Source organism: Hesperophylax consimilis, chromosome 8, assembly GCF_061612785.1.
Source record: "Hesperophylax consimilis isolate HC1 chromosome 8, BYU_Hcon_1.0, whole genome shotgun sequence".
Lineage (NCBI taxonomy): Eukaryota > Metazoa > Arthropoda > Insecta > Trichoptera > Limnephilidae > Hesperophylax > Hesperophylax consimilis.
The window spans coordinates 500,585-523,478 of NC_142843.1; the positions used below are offsets into that span (position 1 = coordinate 500,585).

General features: G+C 35.5%; 1 protein-coding gene, 1 non-coding gene and 1 pseudogene across 2 annotated transcripts in view; 2 read left to right on the forward strand and 1 right to left on the reverse strand.

The window, feature by feature from the left end:
• LOC149421351 (guanylate cyclase 32E) overlaps positions 1-22,894 on the forward strand; it is a 209,923-nt gene that overhangs the window by 161,548 nt on the left and 25,481 nt on the right. Inside the window, exons 22-23 of the mRNA XM_089634696.1 lie at positions 296-394; positions 16,743-16,887. Coding sequence (XP_089490822.1) covers positions 296-394; positions 16,743-16,887 — 244 coding nt within the window. The remainder of the gene's footprint in view (positions 1-295; positions 395-16,742; positions 16,888-22,894) is intronic.
• TRNAF-AAA (transfer RNA phenylalanine (anticodon AAA)) lies at positions 3,362-3,435 on the reverse strand. The gene has a single exon. It is a non-coding gene; the product is annotated as a tRNA-Phe (tRNA).
• On the forward strand, positions 12,536-14,480 carry LOC149421354 (uncharacterized; annotated as a pseudogene).

Here is a 22,894-nt window from a genome sequence, read left to right on the forward strand (position 1 = left end):
CCTACCCTTACCTTGTATCCACGTAGGCTTCTCGGCGCTGTCCACCGCTCTCAACCTAACCAACACAACCTCGTCTAATCCGCTTCTCAAAAACGTCAGGCTTTGGATCGACTACAGAACATCCTAACTTAATTGCATTGACTGAAAGTAAATGTACCGATTGCAGCGCTAAAGAATTAATTGTTCCTGGCAAACCAAGTGCACTCTTTCAGAATACTTCAACGCTACTGATGACTCAACGTGTTGTTGAATCGAAGAATGTGTTTTTGTTTTCTATACATCTCTTTAATTTCAGGTGGTTGATTTCCTGAATGACCTCTACACCTGCTTCGATTCCATAATAGAGAACTTCGACGTCTACAAGGTGGAGACCATTGGGGATGCCTACATGGTGGTGAGTACTAGCTTTTTATACTTGCCATCAGTTTTACAATAATTGCCACTTTCCGTTTGCCAGTAAGCCCTTCTACTTCTCAGATAGCACTTAGAGATCTGCTTCCAATCCATTCCATCTTGAGAAGAAGTGCATACCTGTAAAACAAACTACTTCAGACGTTAATTGGGCCATGAATCAGGTATACTGGCATAGATGCGTGGCGGGTCCGATCGGGAGAGTGGAGAGAGACCTCTCCAGTCGGACTCGAACGCTCTTCAACTCACAGACCACCAGATTCCCACACCCATCCCTCTTTCCCTTTCCCTTCCCGGAACTTCCTCTCCTTTCTTCACTTAAAAAAACGGTAGTAAATCATTTCAAATTGGGAGGGGGTAAAATAGAATCATATTAATAAGTCGTCTAAACGTGGCTAAAACCACAATGGCCTTGAAAGCCGAAACAGCTGTAACAATAACAAAAACCAAAAAATACTTGCAGAACTTAATAATTATATTATTAAATTTGATTTTAATTAAATTTAAAAAAAATAAAATAAATTGAGTTCTACGAATTAAACACAAAAACAATAAATAAAAAGACTCTCCATACGAAATCTCCAAAGACATATTAAAGTTTAAAAAACTTTTACCATTCATTTTTTATACATGTTTCTGCAATTACCCCCCAATAAATCACTGTTTGGTATGGTGACCGGATAAATCATCAAAATGATAACTCATCACATTTTTAAAAAGTTATATAAAGTCATGGAAAGTGATAAAACAAAAACTTTTTTAACTAGGCTTAAGTAGGTTATGTTAGGTTAGGTTAAGTTACGTTAAAAAAAAATCATCGTTTTTAATGACTTTATATCACTTTTTAAATGTGTGTTGAATAATCACTGTGTTGAGTTATCATGGAACCGTTTGGTAGCATTCGTAACTGCTACTCTGCCGTAAATATGGTCATTAAAGAGTAGGTTGAATTAACCGTTATAAAAATGAAATATGAAAGAACTAATAATTTTTAATAACTCAAGATTCCGGAAAACATTAATTTCACTCGCAAAGGTAAATACCTCAAATAGCTTTAATGTAAACAAAGATTAACATTACAAGGCAGTTTTTATTTTTAATTCTAAATATTTGTTATATTGAGCTTATTAAACGCTATTCAGATAAACAAAGAAAATTATTTTGGATCATAACGGATTTTGTACATTAATTGCGTCATTAAATATAATGTAAATTCCCAGATGCTGTTCTTTTAGCTCTAGACAACAAACAACGAACATCCATATTATTTCTGTCTCCCTCGGACCCACAAATGATGTTATTGATTTCTCTTGCCCACTTCCCCATTCCTAATGATGACCGAGTTCAGATTCAACCGTTTCTCTAACTCGTACGAAGGAAACAATTCCACGAACAAATCCTGCCCACGCGCCCTCTACCTACTTGTGAACTAAACTTTGTCTTGAGCCTTGAACAAACGTACTTTACTTTTACATCATTTTCTCGCCACAACTAAATTAAAGCTGTTCAAAAAAATCCTATTTTTTAATTTGACGATTGTTTTGTAATAAAATAGCTTTACAACCCGGATTCCTCCCGGTGTATGTTTAGGTAATATTGCGTAGATTTCAACACGTTCTTTATTGAACAACGGATATAATTTCAACAACAAAATAACAAAACAAAAAAATTTACGTTTTCAATATGAAGATTGTTTTATTTTTTTTTCATTGTTAAACAAGAAACCACAATATAGAAAATAGACATAGAAGAATAACATTACAAATGACTACAATACAAATACCTAAAATACAGGCAGAAATAATACTGGCATATTTATCCATAAGATGCATAAAATGAATGAATCCTATTTTATAGGCGCTTATAGACAATGTCAAATCTTAAGGAGAAGCTTAATGCTAAATCACTATTTTGATTAATCTTTATAACAAATTGGTGTACATTATGAATACCAAAAAATATTCTGTAGATAAATTGAAGGTTTTCCTATCGTTTCGCTTGAGTAGAATACAAATAAAATAATAAATTACTCAATAAAAAATATAAATGTAAGCTACTAAAAAAAATATTTTTTCAATAGAAATGTATGAACGCGTAAAGGAAAAAACTTTTAAATAAATACAGTATTATAGCTTAGATTATCTGTGACAGTTTCACTTGATTAACTTTTTAATTAAATTATTTACAAAATAAATAAAAACAGTTTTGTGCTTGAACCCGAACGTTTCTAGACTCCGTTTGTCAAGCGACTTTAATGCCTATTACCTACAATATAAGGTATGCCAAGAATATACACATTTTTGACTTGTAGCTTCCTCATTTTTTTAGCATTTAAAAATTTACCTATAAAACTGTTTAACGACAAAGCCGCATACAATTTGAGACACAAAGATTTTCTTATTCTTAATTCAAAATTAATTTCGATGTTTTTAGAAGAATTTATTTTAACGGCTTCCGTGTTCGAGGAGTTAGACTCTCAACTAGCAATCCGGAGCTCGCGGATTCAAATCCCGACGTGCGCAAGTAAATTTGATTTACGACCCCGCAAACCCTCTCGGGAACTCTAATTTGGGAACCGCCCACAGCAACAAAAAAATTTGGCGAAAAGGCGTAAAGGGGTTCCATCGTCATTAACAGCCGAAAGATTTGTAATAATTCACGAAGTGTATATAATGACATCTTTGGAAATTACTGAATAATAAAATTAATTTACAAATTAGTGAAAAAGTCTCCTTTCGTGGCGAATGATTAACTAAAGTCGCCATTTGTCATTTGTAGGAAGGTTCGACGAACAAACGGATCCGCCGATGATTATTTGGCACTTTCTAATAACCTTTCAACACGGTGGACGAATATACTAACAGTATTATTTTCAACAAATAATTATAAGAAATAATTAGTCTCCTGAAATATCAATACAAATTGAAAATATCTCCCGAGTAAAAATAAATGCCGCCAACGGGAATTGAACCCGTGCCTTCTGATGTTTGGTCAGATGCTCTGAAACCACTGAGCTATTTCGGCTTATTTCCAACCCGCCAAATGATTCAATATGTACCTCAATCAACAATTAATGCTTATTATATTTTTTCCACCTGTAAACAACCAACTTTATTTTTGTAGGAAAGGCTTTGTGAGTGGTAAATTTCTCACTAGATGGCGTCGAGACATATTATCTGATAGAATTATTACGCGATCGTCTGGACGATGTAGGCCCTCTGATTGGTCAAATTCAAATTGTGTGTTTCGGGTAAATTCCGCATAGGGGGTCTGCAGGCAAAAAATACCACTCTGGCCCTCAATTTTAACCAACCGTAAGGTTCATTTCGGTTTAAATATGGCCGATACGCACGGCGGAGATGGCCGACAGAGCACGCCTCTGGCGGTATAAAGAACGAACCAAATGACTGCCGAATATTTAAATATGCAGTACACATACATAGTTATGCAAAATTACTTGACCAAACAAGCGTTTAATAAGAAGATTTCTTCTGGAAGCTTATCATTTTGTGATGGCATTATTTATTTTATTAAAACACAAATAACTTTGTTTACATCACTTTATTATATACAACCTATTAGCAATTACCTGATCGTTGGATTGGACGTGGGAGTCATTCTCCTTGGCCAGCGCGGTCTCCAGGCTTGACGCCGCTAGATTTTTTTTCTTTTGGGGTGCAACGAAGTGCAAAGTTTGCCAAGAACTTCGTTAGACGTATTTACGAAGCCACAGATGAGATACGAATTGTAAATAGTGTTACTTTACGTTTACACTTTTGCCTACAAGCAGAAGGTGGACATTTTGAAAATTTGTCAACACTTCAGTATTTTCATCATTTTTGTACGGTTTGCAATATTTTCTGTGTATTTCAAATGCATTTGAAATAGTGCATTTAGTGTATTTCAAATGCGCTATATGAACAAATACTGTTTTAGAAACTAGATAAAATTATCCTTCCAGTGTTAAAAAATAAAATTAAATTATCTAAAAATTAAATTATCCTACAAATTATTCATTTAATATGTAAACATTTCTATTTCTAAATAATAAAATTTAAATATGAAACGTGAAAAATGTTTTCTAAAACGCATATATTATCACATTTTTGCTTAAATTTTTTCTCCAAGCATAGAAAAATTGTGAGAACTCTATATTTCGAAAACACATTTTTGTTTGGGGGAATTTGTAAGAAAACTGTACCTTCACTATTATCTTGTTCATATAATTAAAAATAAGAAATAATTTTTAAAGTTAAACCGATTATTACGATAGCGGCGCGAAATATGAATGCATTTTGGCTTTTTTTAGGATTTTATGAATGGATTCCAATATTCGAGGCAAACTGGAAAAAAATGTTATTTCTTTTTCTAACGCTAAAAAATGTCGTATTTTCGCATTATAGAAAAAAATAATAAAAAGACTTTTATAAAATATGGACGCCCGGTCATATGTGACCGTCAAACGCTGGAGTTAAATTAGTTATAAGCAATGACATTGCATAGTGAAGTGATTAAAATTTATAAATAATTTTATCGATAAATTACCAATAGAGTACGGGAAAACTGGTTGGGGATCTGCCTTGAGCACTCACACAGAGCGGCTCAACATAACCCAAAGAGTGTACTACGCTTTGTGTCAATCACTAATAGAGTACGAGATAACTGGTTGGGGTCTGCCTAGAGCACTCACACAATTATAAAAGTTCCGGTTAGAACTCCGACAGAAGAAATATTTAAAAACTTCCAAGTCTACAATGATTAAAAAATATTTTATTTAAAATTAAATATATATATATATATATATATATATATATATATATATATATATATATATATATATATATATATATATATATATCTAAATACTCCACTGCCCAACATAAATACTCGACCAGAGCAATAAGCCAAAATATACTGGTTACTCCCAGTTTGAACACATCTTTTGGAAATATTAAATTCTCTGCTACGAAATTATACAATGCTCTGCCAAATCAAACAAAAAAAAAAGTGGGTGTGTCAAGCCTACGCAAGACAGAAGTGAAACTTCTATTATTCCTCTCTCTCTATTTTCATTTCATCATCTCTATTTTCTCTCTTAGGTTAGTTTGAAAATTAGAGGTTAAATAATTCAACGACGAAGCATGGATTTGCTTTTTCTAATATTTTCTTATAGATGAATGACGTTCGATTAATGTATAGTTCCAAAAATTTTCAATTTATTCACAAGTATACAATATTACATAAATAACAATATTACAATTAAAAATTACAAAGAAATTACAATGACAATTTACCAATCATGTGCCATTTTCATTGTCAATTTCATGAATATCATTTCCTAATGTCGTGATAATTGGGTTATGGTAACTAAAGTGCGAGATATATACATTCCAACAATACTACTATATTGTGAAATATTTATCAACTCTTATAGGTTATATTTACCTTATGTTAATGTCATCACTGTGTGAATCAGACTCTCCTCTTCTTTGGTGATTCTCAGGGGATATTTCCTCTTGTGCCACTGATGTGTTCATCACCTCTATCTCGTCACTACTCATTTTTAACACTGAAATTCTGTACCAAACCGTATGAACCACAATCAATTACGTATTTCACTCGTATTACACTCACGACGCAGTATACTAACCAAGCAGCTGATGCTTGGCGTGGCGCAGTTCGCTGGTGTCTGAGAGAGAGGAAAGAAGAGAAGAGAGAGAACGTTCGTGAGCGGCTCCCCCACCTCAACAAGCGCATATGGTGAGAGAGGGACAGTGAACGGTGAGCGGTGGTGGGGGTACCCGCATTTTCGTGTCGATCCTAACTCGGTTTTACTCCGTCCCCGAAAATCCATTACGCGCCTAAAGAAGTTTCACTTCAATAATAATGTAAATGAATACATTTAAAACAAAAGTAAAAACATGGCTGAGAGAACAAAATGATATTCAACTTAGAAACATTATAAAGACGATGTAAAGACAACTTGAAACCAAATACAAAAGTTTAAAAACTACAGGCCGCCTCAGAACAGGAAACCCTAGTGAGGGCTGTGAAATAAAAAAAATATATATATAAATACTTATACTATACTTTATACCTACATCATATAAAACCTTTGCAATTACAACTATTAAAAAAAATCCGTTCCACAAAATCGACTCCAAATGTGATGTAGATTCACCAGTTTCCGGACATTGTGTATAAGTATATTTGAGGCACGTTCCAGAGTGGAAAATACTCTCAGTATCACCCTTTTGACCAAGGGCAATCACTTCCCTACTTCCCCGCCTTCCTCTGCCCCATACCCTTCCCGCCCTTCCCTTCAGTGTCACAACATGCTCCAATTAGGTTGGGAGCAATTGTAACTCTTGTGCGGTATTCACATAAAAAAGCGGAATCGTGTTTACTCCTCTATAGGTCAAGTTTGACGTAGGATAACATTGTTGCGAATGTTTTAACTGGCTAGTACGTAAAAAATATATTAAAATTGAGTGCTGCCATTTTCTGTTTTAGAGTATTTTGCCCACACCATCCGTTTCAGTACGCATACGCACATTAAACACTGATAGAAAATCCCGCCTGACTCAGTCAACGGCTAAACCACCATTCGTATTCTGCTTAGTAAACCCCGATCTCTTGAAACGATCTCTTGAAGAAAGTAATATCCTTTTCATCCAGAGTTCGATTTTGCTGACACAAATATCACCGTTGGCCTTCCTTTTATATCTTAACGTCTCGGAGTTTTATTGAAAATATCTCAAATTGACATCCGGATCATTGCGTATTCTACGCGTGTGTATATGCTAGAGGTGAGTCCTATGAGTACTGGGTGCAATGAGTACAGGTACAAAGAAATACCGGTGACAAAATACTCAAAAGTATTTAAATACCTACTAAAATACCCATCAAAAATACCTTGTAAAAGTACCTACTAAAAATATTTAGTCCCGGTATAAAATACTTGTGAGTATTTTGGAACCAGGTAATTTGGATATTTGTCACAATTACAAAGTATCGCATGAAAATACCCGGTACTTTTACTGGGTACGATAAATACTCCTCACCTCTAGTGTATGCGGGGTATATTGCATCGCCGCGCCGACACGGCTCTCGAGGTATTCCTCGCCCGTTGTTCAATATACTGTTTAAAGACGGGGAAAAGATAGGGAAAGTGGGAGTCCAAGGAAAGCTGGCAGAGAAATGAATCGTTTGTGAAATGAAGAAACGATGCCAATTGAATTCGCGATACAAACGGAACACATGGAACCGTTTTATTAACTTCTTCGCACGGTCCTACTCCCTGGGACGAATGAAACTGCTAGTGGCCGCAGTAAGAAAACATATATCCGGTAGGCCACCTCAACCGAATGAGTGCTAGGCATTAACCGCAGTAAAATATGCCTCCTATCAGATTTATAATCGGGAGGAGTCCTCGAAAGGGACGACTTCCGCTTTCAATTGGATGGCGGATTAGATATTTTACTGCCTCTAGAGTTACCTTCAAGGTCGTTTGTGAGGTGCTTCTCCCCATGATAATGTTAGCATCACGCTTTTTTAGTATTTTAACGCAACTAATTAGCCGTCAACGTTTGCCATTAGTTTTGATAAAGTGGTAGGTCGGATATTTTCTTCACAAAAATTACACCATCGGAATATACCTACCCGTATTATCCAAACTCTTCATCTAATGTCAAAACACTTTCATTATGAGAGCCAGAACTACCTATGTCCATTAAAATTTAAAAATCTTATGAAAATACATAAAATTTTAAAAAATTAAATATATAACAAAAGCACCCTTATTAAATTACTATAGTAGTATGAATTTTACATCTCTTCAATTAAAAAAAACATAAAAAAAACAGGTAAACAATCTTAAGACGCGTTTCCTGTAAAATGGATTTTTTTATTTAAGACATGTTTACTTTGAGGTATAAAAATGTTAAGTGAACTAACTAAATTATTGACGACAATATTAGCGATTCTTAAACGAAAATTGAAAAAAAAAAATCAGAAAAGGGTACGGTCACATCTAGGACTATTATATATTACAATTTTAGATATTATATTAGAATTTTCAATGACTTTGTATTCCTATATAAAATTCTAAATGATTTAGTTGATATTCCGGTATTTATAGAATTGATAAGCTTCCGGATTTCACAACGTAATACTAGAAGTCAGGATTTATTTCAGTGCAGAAATTCTGGGACTAACTACCATATGTATTTCTCTTTGCCCAGAATACTAATGGAGGGAAACAATTATACCAAGTCAGTGGACATCTTCAATTTATCTTTAAACAAATATAAAATGTTGTTGATGAAGCATTTCAGTAATGTACAATAAATAATGTATATTTCTTATTATGCATATGTAAAAGCCCCGAAAAAGGGCGTTAATGAATAAATAAACTAGTCATTAAATTATTCCAAAAATAAAAATGAACTACAAACTTTAAATAATATATTTTTTCCAACGTCAAATTTATAACCTGCGACTAGGTCCAGACCCAGACCCAATGAGATTATAGCCCAGCTACATAGATCTATGTCATTAGTCAGATGTTGTAATAAATGGATCCTGAAGAACATTCCTCACTTTTCCCAACAACCACTTAAGGAAGAAGTATTTGTTTCTGCCATCTCAAACTTAATCCATTTAATTCTCAATGTAATTATGTTCAGACCAGAACGTTACTTATTGCTTTCTCAGATAACGTAACGAGCGATTAAATTATTAACGCCAACTATTATTTGCCATGACCCAGACGTAAACAAGCCTTTCCAAAAGATAAAAACGTCCTGTCAAACGATGAAGACCAGAATTGGGTCGGTCGATATTCCATAGAATATTTAATGATTGCAGCACCTCTCTATATCAACTGGGTTCTGATTCAATCATTAAATATATTTGGGTCGCTTCCCTTACGTCAAATAATGGATCCGCGCTCTATTATATTTTGCGGATTATGTTCCAATAAGCACAAATGATCACAGTACAATGCTTTCGTAGCATAAAAGGCTAATCTACCCGCAGCTCCTCTGGCGGCAGATGTATAATAGTGGGTACTGGCACCTCTTATACGTCTGCAAAGGGTGTCCAAATCGCAAGTAAATTTTATTTAACAAATTATTATAAGCATTAATTAGTAGAGTAAAATATCCATACAAATTGAAAATATCTCCCGAGTAGAAATAAATGCCGCCGACGGGAATTGAACCCGCACCTTCTTATATCCGGTCAGGTGCTCTGGACCACTGAGCTACGTCGGCTTATTTCCAACACGCCAAATAATTCAATATGTCCTAGTACTTCAATCAACAATTACCTACTGCTTATTATATTTGTTTCACCGGTAAACAACCAACTTTATTTTTGTAGGAAAGGCTATGTTAGTGCTAAATTTCCCAATGATTCGGATGTCAGTAGTTTATTTAAAAAATAATAATAATTTAAGGGGGGGCTAGGGTTTTAATTTTTTTTTTTTTGCATTTTTTTTTAAATAAATGCTTTATATGTTAAGAATATTGTGTTCAAATTTCAAGTTGATTGGAGCAAAATTGACGAAGTTACGAGTATTTTTATACCTGTCGGATTTTAATCCCTACCCGACCATACGTATAAGCCGAGCAGAGCAGGAAGCTGAGAAACAAACTAAAGAAGGCAGGATTCGTCGTAGACAGGAGCAAAAAGGTGCTTTAGACATCATGGATGATAGCAACATCCTTTATGGACCTGGCATTGATGATTCAGTGTGAGGTAAGCCGATGAAATTTGCTTATAAACGTTTAATACCAGATTTTTTAGTGTTCAAAACTTTATAGCGTTTTTCCCAAAACTCACGTTTTCAAAGTCGGTGACCGTCATAACTTCAAAACTACTGCACCGATCCTTTTGAAATTTTGAAAACTATTTTTGTGCATAATTTACGAGGTAACGCTGGAGAGTTTTTTTCAAATTTGTTAATAATTATTATTTTACAATAACAAATTAGCCGATTTTTTTCACTAAAAATAGCGTTTTTCCCTTCAAAGTGTTCCAAAAAAGTGAAAAATTAAAATTTCGAAAAACCCTCCAAGTCTTACCTGGGAAAAACTATTATCTAACGAATGAACATTGATTTTTTGATTTCAGATGACTCAACACCGAGTTATGAGGGGCACCGTCATTCTACTTTTTTTTGATACACGTCAGAATAATTGCTTCCATTGCCGTGTTTTTTAATATTTCTCCGTGAAAATTTTATACAACATTCTCAAAATGTCATACTTTACTGTCCTATTAGATTTAACAAAGAAATTTTAACTGTATTGTCACAAAAAATTCACAAAAATGCCTTTTTTCGTACGAATTAACCCTAGCCCCCCCCTTAAAGTATTCAATATGTACTAGTACTTTAACCAAATTTGTATGGATATTTCAGGCGAATAATCATTGCCTATAATACTTTGTTATCCTTAATAAAAAAAACTAGCCTTAAAAACATTAGTTAACCATTAAAAAATACTCAATTTTATTTGTGTTATTTCACAATTTATTAATTAAAATAATATATAGTACACTTGCGGCACCCTCCATAGTGGAGGATACTCTCGGTATCGCCCTGGTGTAAGACCACCATTCAAAATTGAAACGTTGCTTGAAATGACTTAAGTCGTGTTTGGTGTCCAGACTTAAATAACCAGGTTCTACCCCATTTTCACCCGCCCCATACCCTTTCCCTCCCCTCTACTTTACAAAATAAGCCTACCCCAGTTGGGGATACCATAGTTCTCTGGCCCCAGATGGTTGTGCGGTATTTACATAAAAAAGAAAACCACCAAGTCTCTAAAAGTACGCAGTGTGAGTTTAGCGTGCGGATGAAATTACTGTAAATTCATATTTACGTTGTATTTAACTGTCAATTCAACGTCAGAAGTATGTAGGTTTTTATAAATTTAAACTAAATCAGTTATTTAATTGTTGAAGACAATATTAGCGATTCCTAAACGAAAATTTAAAACCCTTACCTGGGTTCGAGTCCTAGATGTGACCTATCTTTTTCTGATTTTTCTGTTTCAAATTTTCGTTTGGGAATCGTTAATATTGTCTTCAATAATTGAATATTACATTTTGAGGTTTTACTCATAAGTTATTCCAAAAATAAAATAGTAAATATTTAATCAAACTGTGATAACCACATTTTAATAATGATACTAAAAATATACACACGATAATAAAAACTAAAATACTTGCAGAACTTGAAAATAAATATATTAACAATTACGAATTGAACACAATAACATTAAATAATTGTGAAGCCGAATTGTGTTACGCTACCTTCTTCTTTAGCCAATGTTTCGGACAGCATTACAGAATTGATCAAGAGCCAAAGGCTGCGCTTTCTAGCCTCTTGACAATGTGACGCGCGATACTGAGAAAGACAAATATACAAGATTTACTGAGGCCTGCAAATTAAATTATACTATAAAACCAGTCTCAGACACTTTACCACAGTTTTCGACTACACACCTGCCCTGATTATGGTCACTGTAACGCTGTCCGAAACGTTGTCTGAAGAAGGACGTAGCGCAGCACGGCAAAATATCCCAAAAATAAATTACTATAATAATACTTTAGGAAGTGAAAATCATAACTAAATGAGAACCTACTTAGAAAATCGCTGTAATTCTGTGAAAATCTCAAATCAATACCATAAAATAATAATAAACGGTGTTTATATTTAGTCTATTTAATAAAAATTCAATTCAGTATTTTTTTTAAATGTATCAAGTATAATACCTACTTGTTTAATCAATATCTGAGTCTGGCCTTCATAGATGCGCATTAATAAAACATTCGTCATAAAAGATGTAGTGCTAGTTCAGACACGGCGGGAACCGCGCGGTTTGAAAATCGCGCGGGAACCGCGTGGTTCTTATTTACGCAGGTATTCATATAATCATTCAGACATAATCGCGCGGTTAGTCCAACCTCGCGATTACCGCAACTCAACCGCTAGAAAATAGAATCGTGCGGCGCCCACGCGGTTTTATTACTATGGAGATCTTCCTCAGCGTTCAGTAGCGTTGCGGGCACCGCGCGATCAACACGTCACAACGAGAGCACGCCTGAGCTAGCTATGGATCGCTTCGACACAGAGTTATTTATTGATGAAGTGGAGAAAAGACCTGTAATATGGAATCTTCAGTGTGCGGATTATTCGGATAAAATTGCAAAGAACCGAGTATGGCAAGAGTTGGTGAAAATATTTGGAAATGGTGAAGACACGTTGGAAAAAAAGGCTATTTTAGGTAAGAAAAATTTATTGACATTATTATATTTTTGAATCTTGCCATGAAACACTCCCTTCGTTCGCGAAGTAATGAGCGAATTTATCGCTCATTACTTCGCGAACGAATAATATTTAAAGATGACGGTGCCCCTCTTCCTGCATGCAAGGTATTGAGACTAGTCATTGGTGCAGTATATAAAGTATCTTTATATTTTATACCATCTCTACTCCTCACATAGTTGTGTAGAACGTAACAGGCTTTTATTATGTCTTTGGCAAAGTCTATTTTCACATTTATAGGCCTATGAAAGATACGCCATTTGTTAGCCAAAATACCAAAAGTGCACTCAATGTTACGTCGGGCTCTCGATAACCTATAGTTAAAAATCCTTTTTTCATGTGATAAACATTTGCCTGCATATGGTCGCATTAAATTTTCTGATAAACCGAAGGCTTCATCTCCAACTATGACATAAGGCAGTGGTGTTGAATCTACATAAGATATTGGTTTAGGTTGTGGTATATTTAATGATTTTTCTATTAGTCGTTTATAAAATAAAGAATTTTTGAATATTGCGGAATCACTGCTTTTGCCATAAGCCCCAATGTCAACATAAGTAAAGCAATAATTGGCATCGCAAACTGCTAAGAGCACTATAGAAAAGAAATGTCTGTAGTTATGATACAATGATCCCGAATCGACAGGCTTTATAACTCGGATATGCTTGCCGTCTATAGCACCAATGCAATTTGAAAAATTCGCATATCTCTCAAACTCTTGAGCTATTCTCTTCCAGAAATCTTCGGTTGGTTCGGCCATAACTTTACTAACCAACTTTTTCCACAACGATTTACACACTTCACGGACAATTCCTGTAATCGTAGATTTTCCAAGGCGATAGTTGTAGCTTAATTCTCCAAATGAACAACCCGTACCAAGATACCTAAAACAAGAAAATTAATAATGACATTATTTTCAGGTACAACACTCCAAAAAAAATGGAAAAACATACGGGATTGTTACAATAAAGAATACAAAAAACTGAAAACAACTCCTTCCGGTTCAGGTGCTCGTAAAGGAGCCCAATATATGTATTTTTCAAGGCTTTCTTTCCTGCAGAAGAGTGAAGACAACGATGAAACTACTAATAGTATGAATGAACAGTAAAATGTAATAATAGATGAAGACAATAATGAGACACATCAATTAAACGCCAATGCAACCGAAGCCACTGAAGTAGGTCCCACTAAACGAAAGAAAAGAAATATACCAGAAGAACGAATAAGTGATTTAATTGAAAAAAGCATTGAGTCACGACAAAGTTTTGAAAAAGGACTTCAAGAAAATAATATTTCCAGACAAGATGACGATAAACTTTTTTGTTTATCGTTATACAAAGAACTGAAAAAAGTACCAGAAAATCGACGTTTAGCGACCAAAATTGAATTGCTTCAAGTTATACAAAAAGGACAAGCTTTACCACCCTCTGTTCGCATCAGTGCTCACCAGATAATACCTAATACATCGTATTGGCAAAATCAACAGTATACAACTCCGCAAGGATATTTTACTACAAATGGATCAACTTCTGCTGTTATTCCGCCTGGGTCACCATCGCCATCATCTCAATATAGTACTGCCTCGCAGTCTTCTACAATAATAGAAAATATATATGCTGATTTTAATGAACAATAAATAAATATCTTACCTCAAAGTTACTACGAGTTTTTCTTCTGGTGACACGCTTGCCCTCATATGTGTTTCAGAGCTCAAAATATCTTCCCCGATTAGTTTAATTAGTTCATCAGAAGATTTTATTGACATTCTTAAATAGTCAAAAAATTTCCTCTCAAACATTCTTAAATTGGGATATAGCGTTACGAATTGGCCATGTGTCAGTCGATCCCTTAATATTGGATGCACCCAATACTGCCTTTTCCTTCTTTTCTTTATTTTTTTTCTGGAGCAGCCACAGACACGCTAGTTCCTCTTCGACTTCCATCTTGAAACTGATCGCTAATCGCTAACTAACCGCCGATGTTTGAACAGTCAACATTTTTGCGGTTCAAACCGCGCGATTTTATCAATCGCGCGGTTATCGCCGTGTCTGAACAGGCCCTTACCTAACTATTATTTCTCAATGGAGATAAATTCATTCAAATATTTTGCGTGGAAAATTCTAGTTTTGAATTACAATTTAATAAAGCAAGTTATGTGAGAAAAATACAAGTTTCATGTTATCTAATTTATAGATTGAGCTTATAAACTGTATGTGTTGTCTTAACATTTTGTTTTTAATTATACAAGCTGTATTTAACCTTTTTATACATCAAAAGCAATTTATTGAAAAACAGTCATCTGATCTAAAAGTAAAGTTTCTAAACGCATTTGCTTCAAATTTGTGCCACTTTTCGAACACAGATTTAAAAAAAATATGTATTTACGTAAAGACTGTTCAGAATGTCTAATCATCGCTAAAAATGTTTAAATTAAAGCCGTCTTAGTCACAAGCTTGTAGGCTAGGCGGGGAACCGGTGGGAGGCTGTGCCGTATCTGCCCCATCTGTCCCACCGTGGCTAGGCGCCTGCCTATATTCTCTACGCCGCGCTGGGCCAAGATCTCGCTTAGCGTCGCACGCCTCAATGGGGACAACGAGCGGTGGCTATCAGCAACAGATACGTGCTGTGAATCAATAAAGCTAAACGCAATGGAGAAACGGTTAGTTACAAAATACAGGCGAGGCTTTAACTTCAATCATCATTACTAGAAAAGTATTTTAAAAAGTAAAATAAAGAAATGCATAAAGAGATACTACAACAACATGGAAAAGAAACGAGGATTATTAAATACTACACATTGCACCATTATTAAGCTAACCCCAGCGAGACGACATCGACGTTCGTCCTCTTCCTTCTGACGCGTCTTGTTCGAAAACGATAGACAGAAGGTACTGTAACGATGACTACGCCTACGATTTTTTGGTTGCGACTAGTGTAATCACTAACAAGATCAAATTTAAGTAAACACTAGTAGAAATCAAGAAAATCGGGAAAATTAAAGTAAAAAGGGTTGCATAACAAACAGAAGGGGATGAGAATACATAGCTTTCTTGGGATTTCAGTTTTTAATACAATTATGTTAAATTGAGACGAAGACAAGTAGAAAAGATGCATCACAAAATGTCGTTGTAGAATAAAATTTTAGTGTGGAAGTAGGTCATTAAATATTAGTTTTGTATTTATATAGTTCATTTATGGGAAACACTGTTCACTTTTACAATTGACTTTATTAATCGAGACTACATTAAACTTGTTCCTTAGACAGATCACCAGACAATACTAGTAGTAATAATAATAATAATATTTGGCTAATTTATATAGCGCCGTTTTCGTGAGAAATCACCTCAAGGGCGCTGTATTAGTGATGTAACATTGTCAAACTGCTGTTTATCCGCCGCCATATACTATATACTTGTATTGATAGCCTTTAATAAAATTAAACTTTCATTGTATTTAAGAATTTGGTATTTCCAATACCCATATAAATTTCCCCATTACTGAAAAGCTCTCAATGTTTTAGTTTGAGAATATTCCAAAGGCATTAGTAGATTCAAATTCTATAATATATCTATTTACCTATCAATATCAATTCACATACAAAATGGAGGAATGTTTAGTTTGTTCCACAAGTATTTCAGTGCAGCCTGCTCTAAGAAGCTAGCATCACTGATCCCATGTGAACTAGTGCACGTACCCGAAACTCGACGGACTCATTTTTTTAATTAAAAGAAAGACAGTCCGTAGGCCCGTAGGCCCGTAGTTAAGGCCCGCTTCGGGCAGCTAGCGCTCGCCCCTCCTTCCCGCTCTCCTTGAATGTAATTCCGTGAAAGGCGGCCGATTTGATTCTCCGCGCAGATATTCGGGGACCTTCGTTTACATGGCAAACCCCAGCTACAGTTGGAATAACAGGAATAGGGATGTTCGGGTTTGGTACCAATCCACACGTTACGATATGTATTTACATGATATATTACTAGTTTGTGTGTGTGCGCAGGTCAGCGGCCTGCCACTGCGCAACGGAGACCAGCACGCCGCGGAGATCGCCTCCATGTCTCTTCACCTACTGGAAGCGGTCAAGCGCTTCAGGGTTCGCCACCGGCCACTGGACCAACTGCATCTCCGCATCGGCATACACTCGGGTAAGTGTTCCCTGCATCTACTAAAGGTCCTCAGCGGCCTACCACTGCGCAACGGAGACCAGCACGCTGCGGAGATCGCCTCCATGTCTCTTCACCTACTGGAAGCGGTCAAGCGCTTCAGGGTTCGCCACCGGCCACTGGACCAACTGCATCTCCGCATCGGCATACACTCGGGTAAGTGTTCCCTGCATCTACTAAAGGTCCTCAGCGGCCTACCACTGCGCAACGGAGACCAGCACGCCGCGGAGATCGCCTCCATGTCTCTTCACCTACTGGAAGCGGTCAAGCGCTTCAGGGTTCGCCACCGGCCACTGGACCAACTGCATCTCCGCATCGGCATACACTCGGGTAAGTGTTCCCTGCATCTACTAAAGGTCCTCAGCGGCCTACCACTGCGCAACGGAGACCAGCACGCTGCGGAGATCGCCTCCATGTCTCTTCACCTACTGGAAGCGGTCAAGCGCTTCAGGGTTCGCCACCGGCCACTGGACCAACTGCATCTCCGCATCGGCATACACTCGGGTAAGTGTTCCCTGCATCTACTAAAGGTCCTCAGCGGCCTACCACTGCGCAACGGAGACCAGCACGCCGCGGAGATCGCCTCCATGTCTCTTCACCTACTGGAAGCGGTCAAGCGCTTCAGGGTTCGCCACCGGCCACTGGACCAACTGCATCTCCGCATCGGCATACACTCGGGTAAGTGTTCCCTGCATCTACTAAAGGTCCTCAGCGGCCTACCACTGCGCAACGGAGACCAGCACGCCGCGGAGATCGCCTCCATGTCTCTTCACCTACTGGAAGCGGTCAAGCGCTTCAGGGTTCGCCACCGGCCACTGGACCAACTGCATCTCCGCATCGGCATACACTCGGGTAAGTGTTCCCTGCATCTACTAAAGGTCCTCAGCGGCCTACCACTGCGCAACGGAGACCAGCACGCTGCGGAGATCGCCTCCATGTCTCTTCACCTACTGGAAGCGGTCAAGCGCTTCAGGGTTCGCCACCGGCCACTGGACCAACTGCATCTCCGCATCGGCATACACTCGGGTAAGTGTTCCCTGCATCTACTAAAGGTCGTCAAGCGCTTCAGTACGAAGATGTTGTGTGGTGTCACGTAAAATAATAATAATAATAAACTTCTTATCAACGAAAAACCTATACTCAATATACTACGCATTAGTACAGTCTATTCTTCAGTATGCCATTATCAGTTGGGGAGCAGCTTACAAAACTAGTCTGACCCCCATAGAAATTGTTCAAAAACTAATAATAAAAATTATACTAAAAAAACCTCCAGACTTCCCAACTGACAGCTTATTCGAAGAATTCAAAGTTCCAACATTTAAAAACTTATTTATAAAAAATTCAATTATACAAATTATAAAAGAAAAAGATAAATACGCATTCATAACTGAAAACCGTACTAGACTTAAACATGTATTTGTGTGCCCCAAATTAAACACTTCTTTCGCCCAACACCATTATACTCACCAAGGAAAATTCTTTTTCAATAACCTACCAATAGAAATCAGAAACATTAGGAACAAAATTCAATTGTTGAACTCCATCAAAAAGTATTTTAGAGAATGTCACCCTAAAAATCTTACTTGTTTTTCTTCTTACTGAATACATATATGTTTACATATTTTAGTTAACGGGTCTGATTGCCATGTGTCTGTATTACCTGCACCTACATATATATTGAAATACATGATAATAGTAAATAATAATTGTACTTATATGAAATGTATTAACTGTATTAACTGCATTGTATTAACTGTACACGTGACTGTATTTGTACATAATATATGAAATGTTAACTCTTCTTCCATCCACAAGCTAAGGCTTTTAATGGAAGACCAGTAAAATTATATATATATATTACTTTGTAATCCGTTCGTATCACGATATGTTTGTATTATAAATTACATATTACCAAATAAAATAAAAAAATAAAACTAAAAAAATAAATAAATAGGTAGTTAAAAACTTTTCAGATGATATCAAAATGACTTTTGGTTTAGATAAATGTAGAACGATCCATATAGAGAAAGGCAAAATTGTAGATGGGGACGAGAGTATATTTAGAAATTTCCAAATTACTAGTATGAAAAGGGATGAGGTTTATAAGTATTTAGGATACCCACAATCAAATAGATTAGACCATAGTAGTATTAAAAATGATATTAGGATTAAATTTCAAACTAGGATCAGGAAAATTTTAAAATGCAATCTATCTGCTAAAAATTTAGTAAAAGCAATAAATACTTGGGCAATACCTCTATTAACGTACTCATTTGGCATAATTAAATGGTCTAATACAGATTTAGATAACTTAGAAAGATTAATTAGAACTACGCTAACAAAGTTTAATTGCCATCATCCAAATTCAGCTATAGAACGAGTTAATTTACCTAGAAATTTAGGAGGTAGAGGTATAGTCAAAATAACTTCTTTGAAACATAATCAGGTAGAAATGCTAAGAACTTTTTTCCATAGGAAAGCTCATAGCTCAGAAATGCACAAAATAATTTGCAAGGCAGATAGAAATATTACACCTTTAAATTTATACGATGAGAATGCCAAAATTTTTATAAATCCCAACCAGGAATTATTAGATTCCTGGTCAAATAAAATTTTACACGCAAAACACTTCAATTATCTCAACCAAACGTATGTTGACAAAATTTCGTCAAACAAATGGTTGAGTATTGGAGAGTTGAGCGCAGAAATAGAAGGATTTATGCTTGCCATTCAGGATAGAGTCATTAATACTAAAAATTATAGAAAGCATATAATCAAAGATACAAATCAAATTGATGATTTGTGTAGAAAATGTTTGGCTTTTCCGGAAACTATAGAACATATTATATCGGGATGTTCTATATTAGCACCGTCCGAGTATACATTTAGGCACAATCAAGTTTTAAAAATAATTCACCAAAATTTGGTAATTAAACATAACTTGATTGACTGCCGTAATGTAGTACCATATTATGAATACGAACCAAATTCATTTTTAGAAAACGAATTTTATAAAATATATTATGATAAAACTATACTAACAGACCGAGCGATTAGTCATAATAGACCCGATATAGTTTTACATGACAAAATTAAAAAAATAACTTATATCATTGATGTCGCTATTCCAAATTCCTGTAATATTCAAAAATCTGTTAGTGAAAAAATAAGAAAATACACAGATTTAGGAAATGAAATAAAAAGAATTTGGCATTCTCAGACTATAAAAATATTACCATTCGTTATTTCGGCTACTGGCATTATACCTAGCTCTCTAATTAAAAATTTAGGGGTATTAGATCTATCAAAAAATTTATATATAAAGATACAAAAGTCGGTCATTTTGAATACATGTAGGATAACAAAAGATTTTTTAAATATTTATGTTGAGGGATCAGTAGGATTTATAGGCCCTGTTAGAAGTTCTACCGAGCCGAACCCTCTGATATGAAAATATCTGGAGACGGTGAATTATTTTCCCATTTGATCTCTGGTGATTTGACGTGTTGTTCTTGTATTGTTTTGTATTTATTTTGCTTATATAATGCACTTACATAATGTTGATTGACTAGATGATCATTTGTGGAAAAGTGAGTGGTAGGGTTAAGTTTTTCCTTTGGGGAAGACTTAACCCGGACAACTAAATCGGAAGTTTAAAAAAAAAAATAAAAAAAAAATATCTTTATTGTGACAAATTTTCAAACTATAACTATAGAAATACATGTAAGACTGTTTTGTGTACATTGGTTTATAAATTAGAAGAGTATATAATTTGAACAATGGAAATTAATATATAAACAGTAGGTAAAATAAATGTAAATAATAGAAATGTTAATGTAGTTATATGTTAAGGATTATCATAGCCCGCCTCACTAGGCTTAGCCTGTGTTGAGGCAGCTATCTACCAAGTTTATTTATGGTACTATAACGTACCTACAATTATATAAAAATATGAACACTCAATAGTTAGGTAGCATCAATATCAATACATCATATACCAAGTTCGTTTCTAGTCCTAATAATATACCTACAATTATATGAAAATACATACAATAATTAGGTTGCATCAATGACTGCGAATTTGGATGAGTGCACCGGTAAAGGCCCTATCATTACTTTTAATCCAAATTTTTACGCTATCTTTGAAATTTTTTTGTGAATGACATGTTTTTATTTTATCAGGAAGAATGTTATAAAGTCTAGTCGCAAGATATCTAAAATTTCGTTGTCCAAAATTAGTGTGCGTTACAGGAATTTGAAGTAAGTCTTTGTTATTGCTTCGAGTACAGCGAGTATTAGATCTTTTTTCGTAGTATGTATGTATATTTGTGTATAGGTGAGTGAGTATTGTTTTTGCGTATGTCTGCCAAACATCAAACACATTCATAATATTAAAGATCAAGTTCGAGTCAGTAATTAGAGGAAGCCTAAGAATTATTTTTATAATAGTTTTCTGTGCCCTTATGATTGGGTCTAGTGCAGATGAAGTTCCACCTTCCCACGCTATGATACCATACTCAATAATAGATTGACAGAGTGCAAAATAAACCATTTTCAAGTGTTGTAAGTTGAGGAAGTTTCGTATCGTTCTGAAGAAGTGCATGGTTTTTCTTATTTTGTTTGCAATACTTTGAGTGTGAAGATTCCATTTGAGGTATGGATCAATGGTGAGGCCGAGGTACTTTATCTGAGTAGTGCGCTCAATGTAGGGACACTGGCAACATTCTTCAGAATTCAAACATGTGTGTATTCTAATAGAGGCATCGTCATGAGGTTGACCTGTAATATTAATGCTTGGTGTGATGTATTTGGTTTTCTCGGCATTCAGTGTGAGCGTATTTGTATCCAACCATTTTTTTACAATGCTTATGTCCGTTTCAGCTTTTTTGTAGACAGCTGGCCAAGTGTCAACTTCAAACAGAAGAACAGTGTCATCGGCAAAACTAACTATTTTCTCCTGAATATTAATGTTACATAAGTCGTTAATATACACCAGGAATAAAATCGGTCCTAATATGCTTCCTTGTGGTATACCATAATTAGTTGAGCAGGTGTTGCTTAATATGTTATTTATTTTAACTTGTTGCTTACGCCCATTAAGGTAGCTTTTAAAGAATTTAAGTTCGTTGTCCGCAATACCGATTTTTTCAAGTTTATTTGTTAATTTACTGTGCGATATGGTATCAAAGGCTTTAGATAGGTCTAAGAAGATTGAAATACATTTTTTGCTTTTATCAAGGTTTTTAACAATGAAATCAGTGACAGCAGCAATAGCGTCTGAGGTACTCTTGTTTTCTTGAAACCCGTATTGATTTTCTGAAATCAGTTTATGGCTCACGAGAAATTTTACCAACTGTGCATTGATAACCTTTTCAAATACTTTAGATAGACTAGTTAGTAGAGTTATTGGTCTGTAGTTGTTTATGTCTGTCTTGTTACCTGTTTTATGTATAGGAATAACAATACCTTGTTTCAGGTTTGAGGGGAAGTGGCCCTGAGTGATACTAGAGTTTATTAAGTGTTCTAGGGGCAATGCAATTTCCGTAGACAGCGTTTTTAAAATCTTGGTTGATAACCCATCAACTCCGGCACTAGACGTGTTTTTTAGGGAAATATACTCGTAATGTGGTTATCCAAATCAAATAATTGTATCTTTGAAAAAATGATTAGTTTATCGGTTGACTATCAGTCCCTATACACACAAAACCAGTCACGTATTATCACAAAACTTCATTCTTCATGTAACCGACACGTGACAGACGGACCAGTCGTAGTCATGACGTGTCACCCGGAAACGATCATCGCTACAAGGGTTTGTTGAATATTCTATGAAAATGTTGTAATGTGAAATGTATGGAGGACGGATACTTATTTTTTATTATTTATTGGGACTATATATCAGAGTCATAACAAATCGTACATTTATCGACACAGTGGTGTAACTTTAGAATTCACACGCGGGGTCCTACCCTGCGATGGGGGGGGG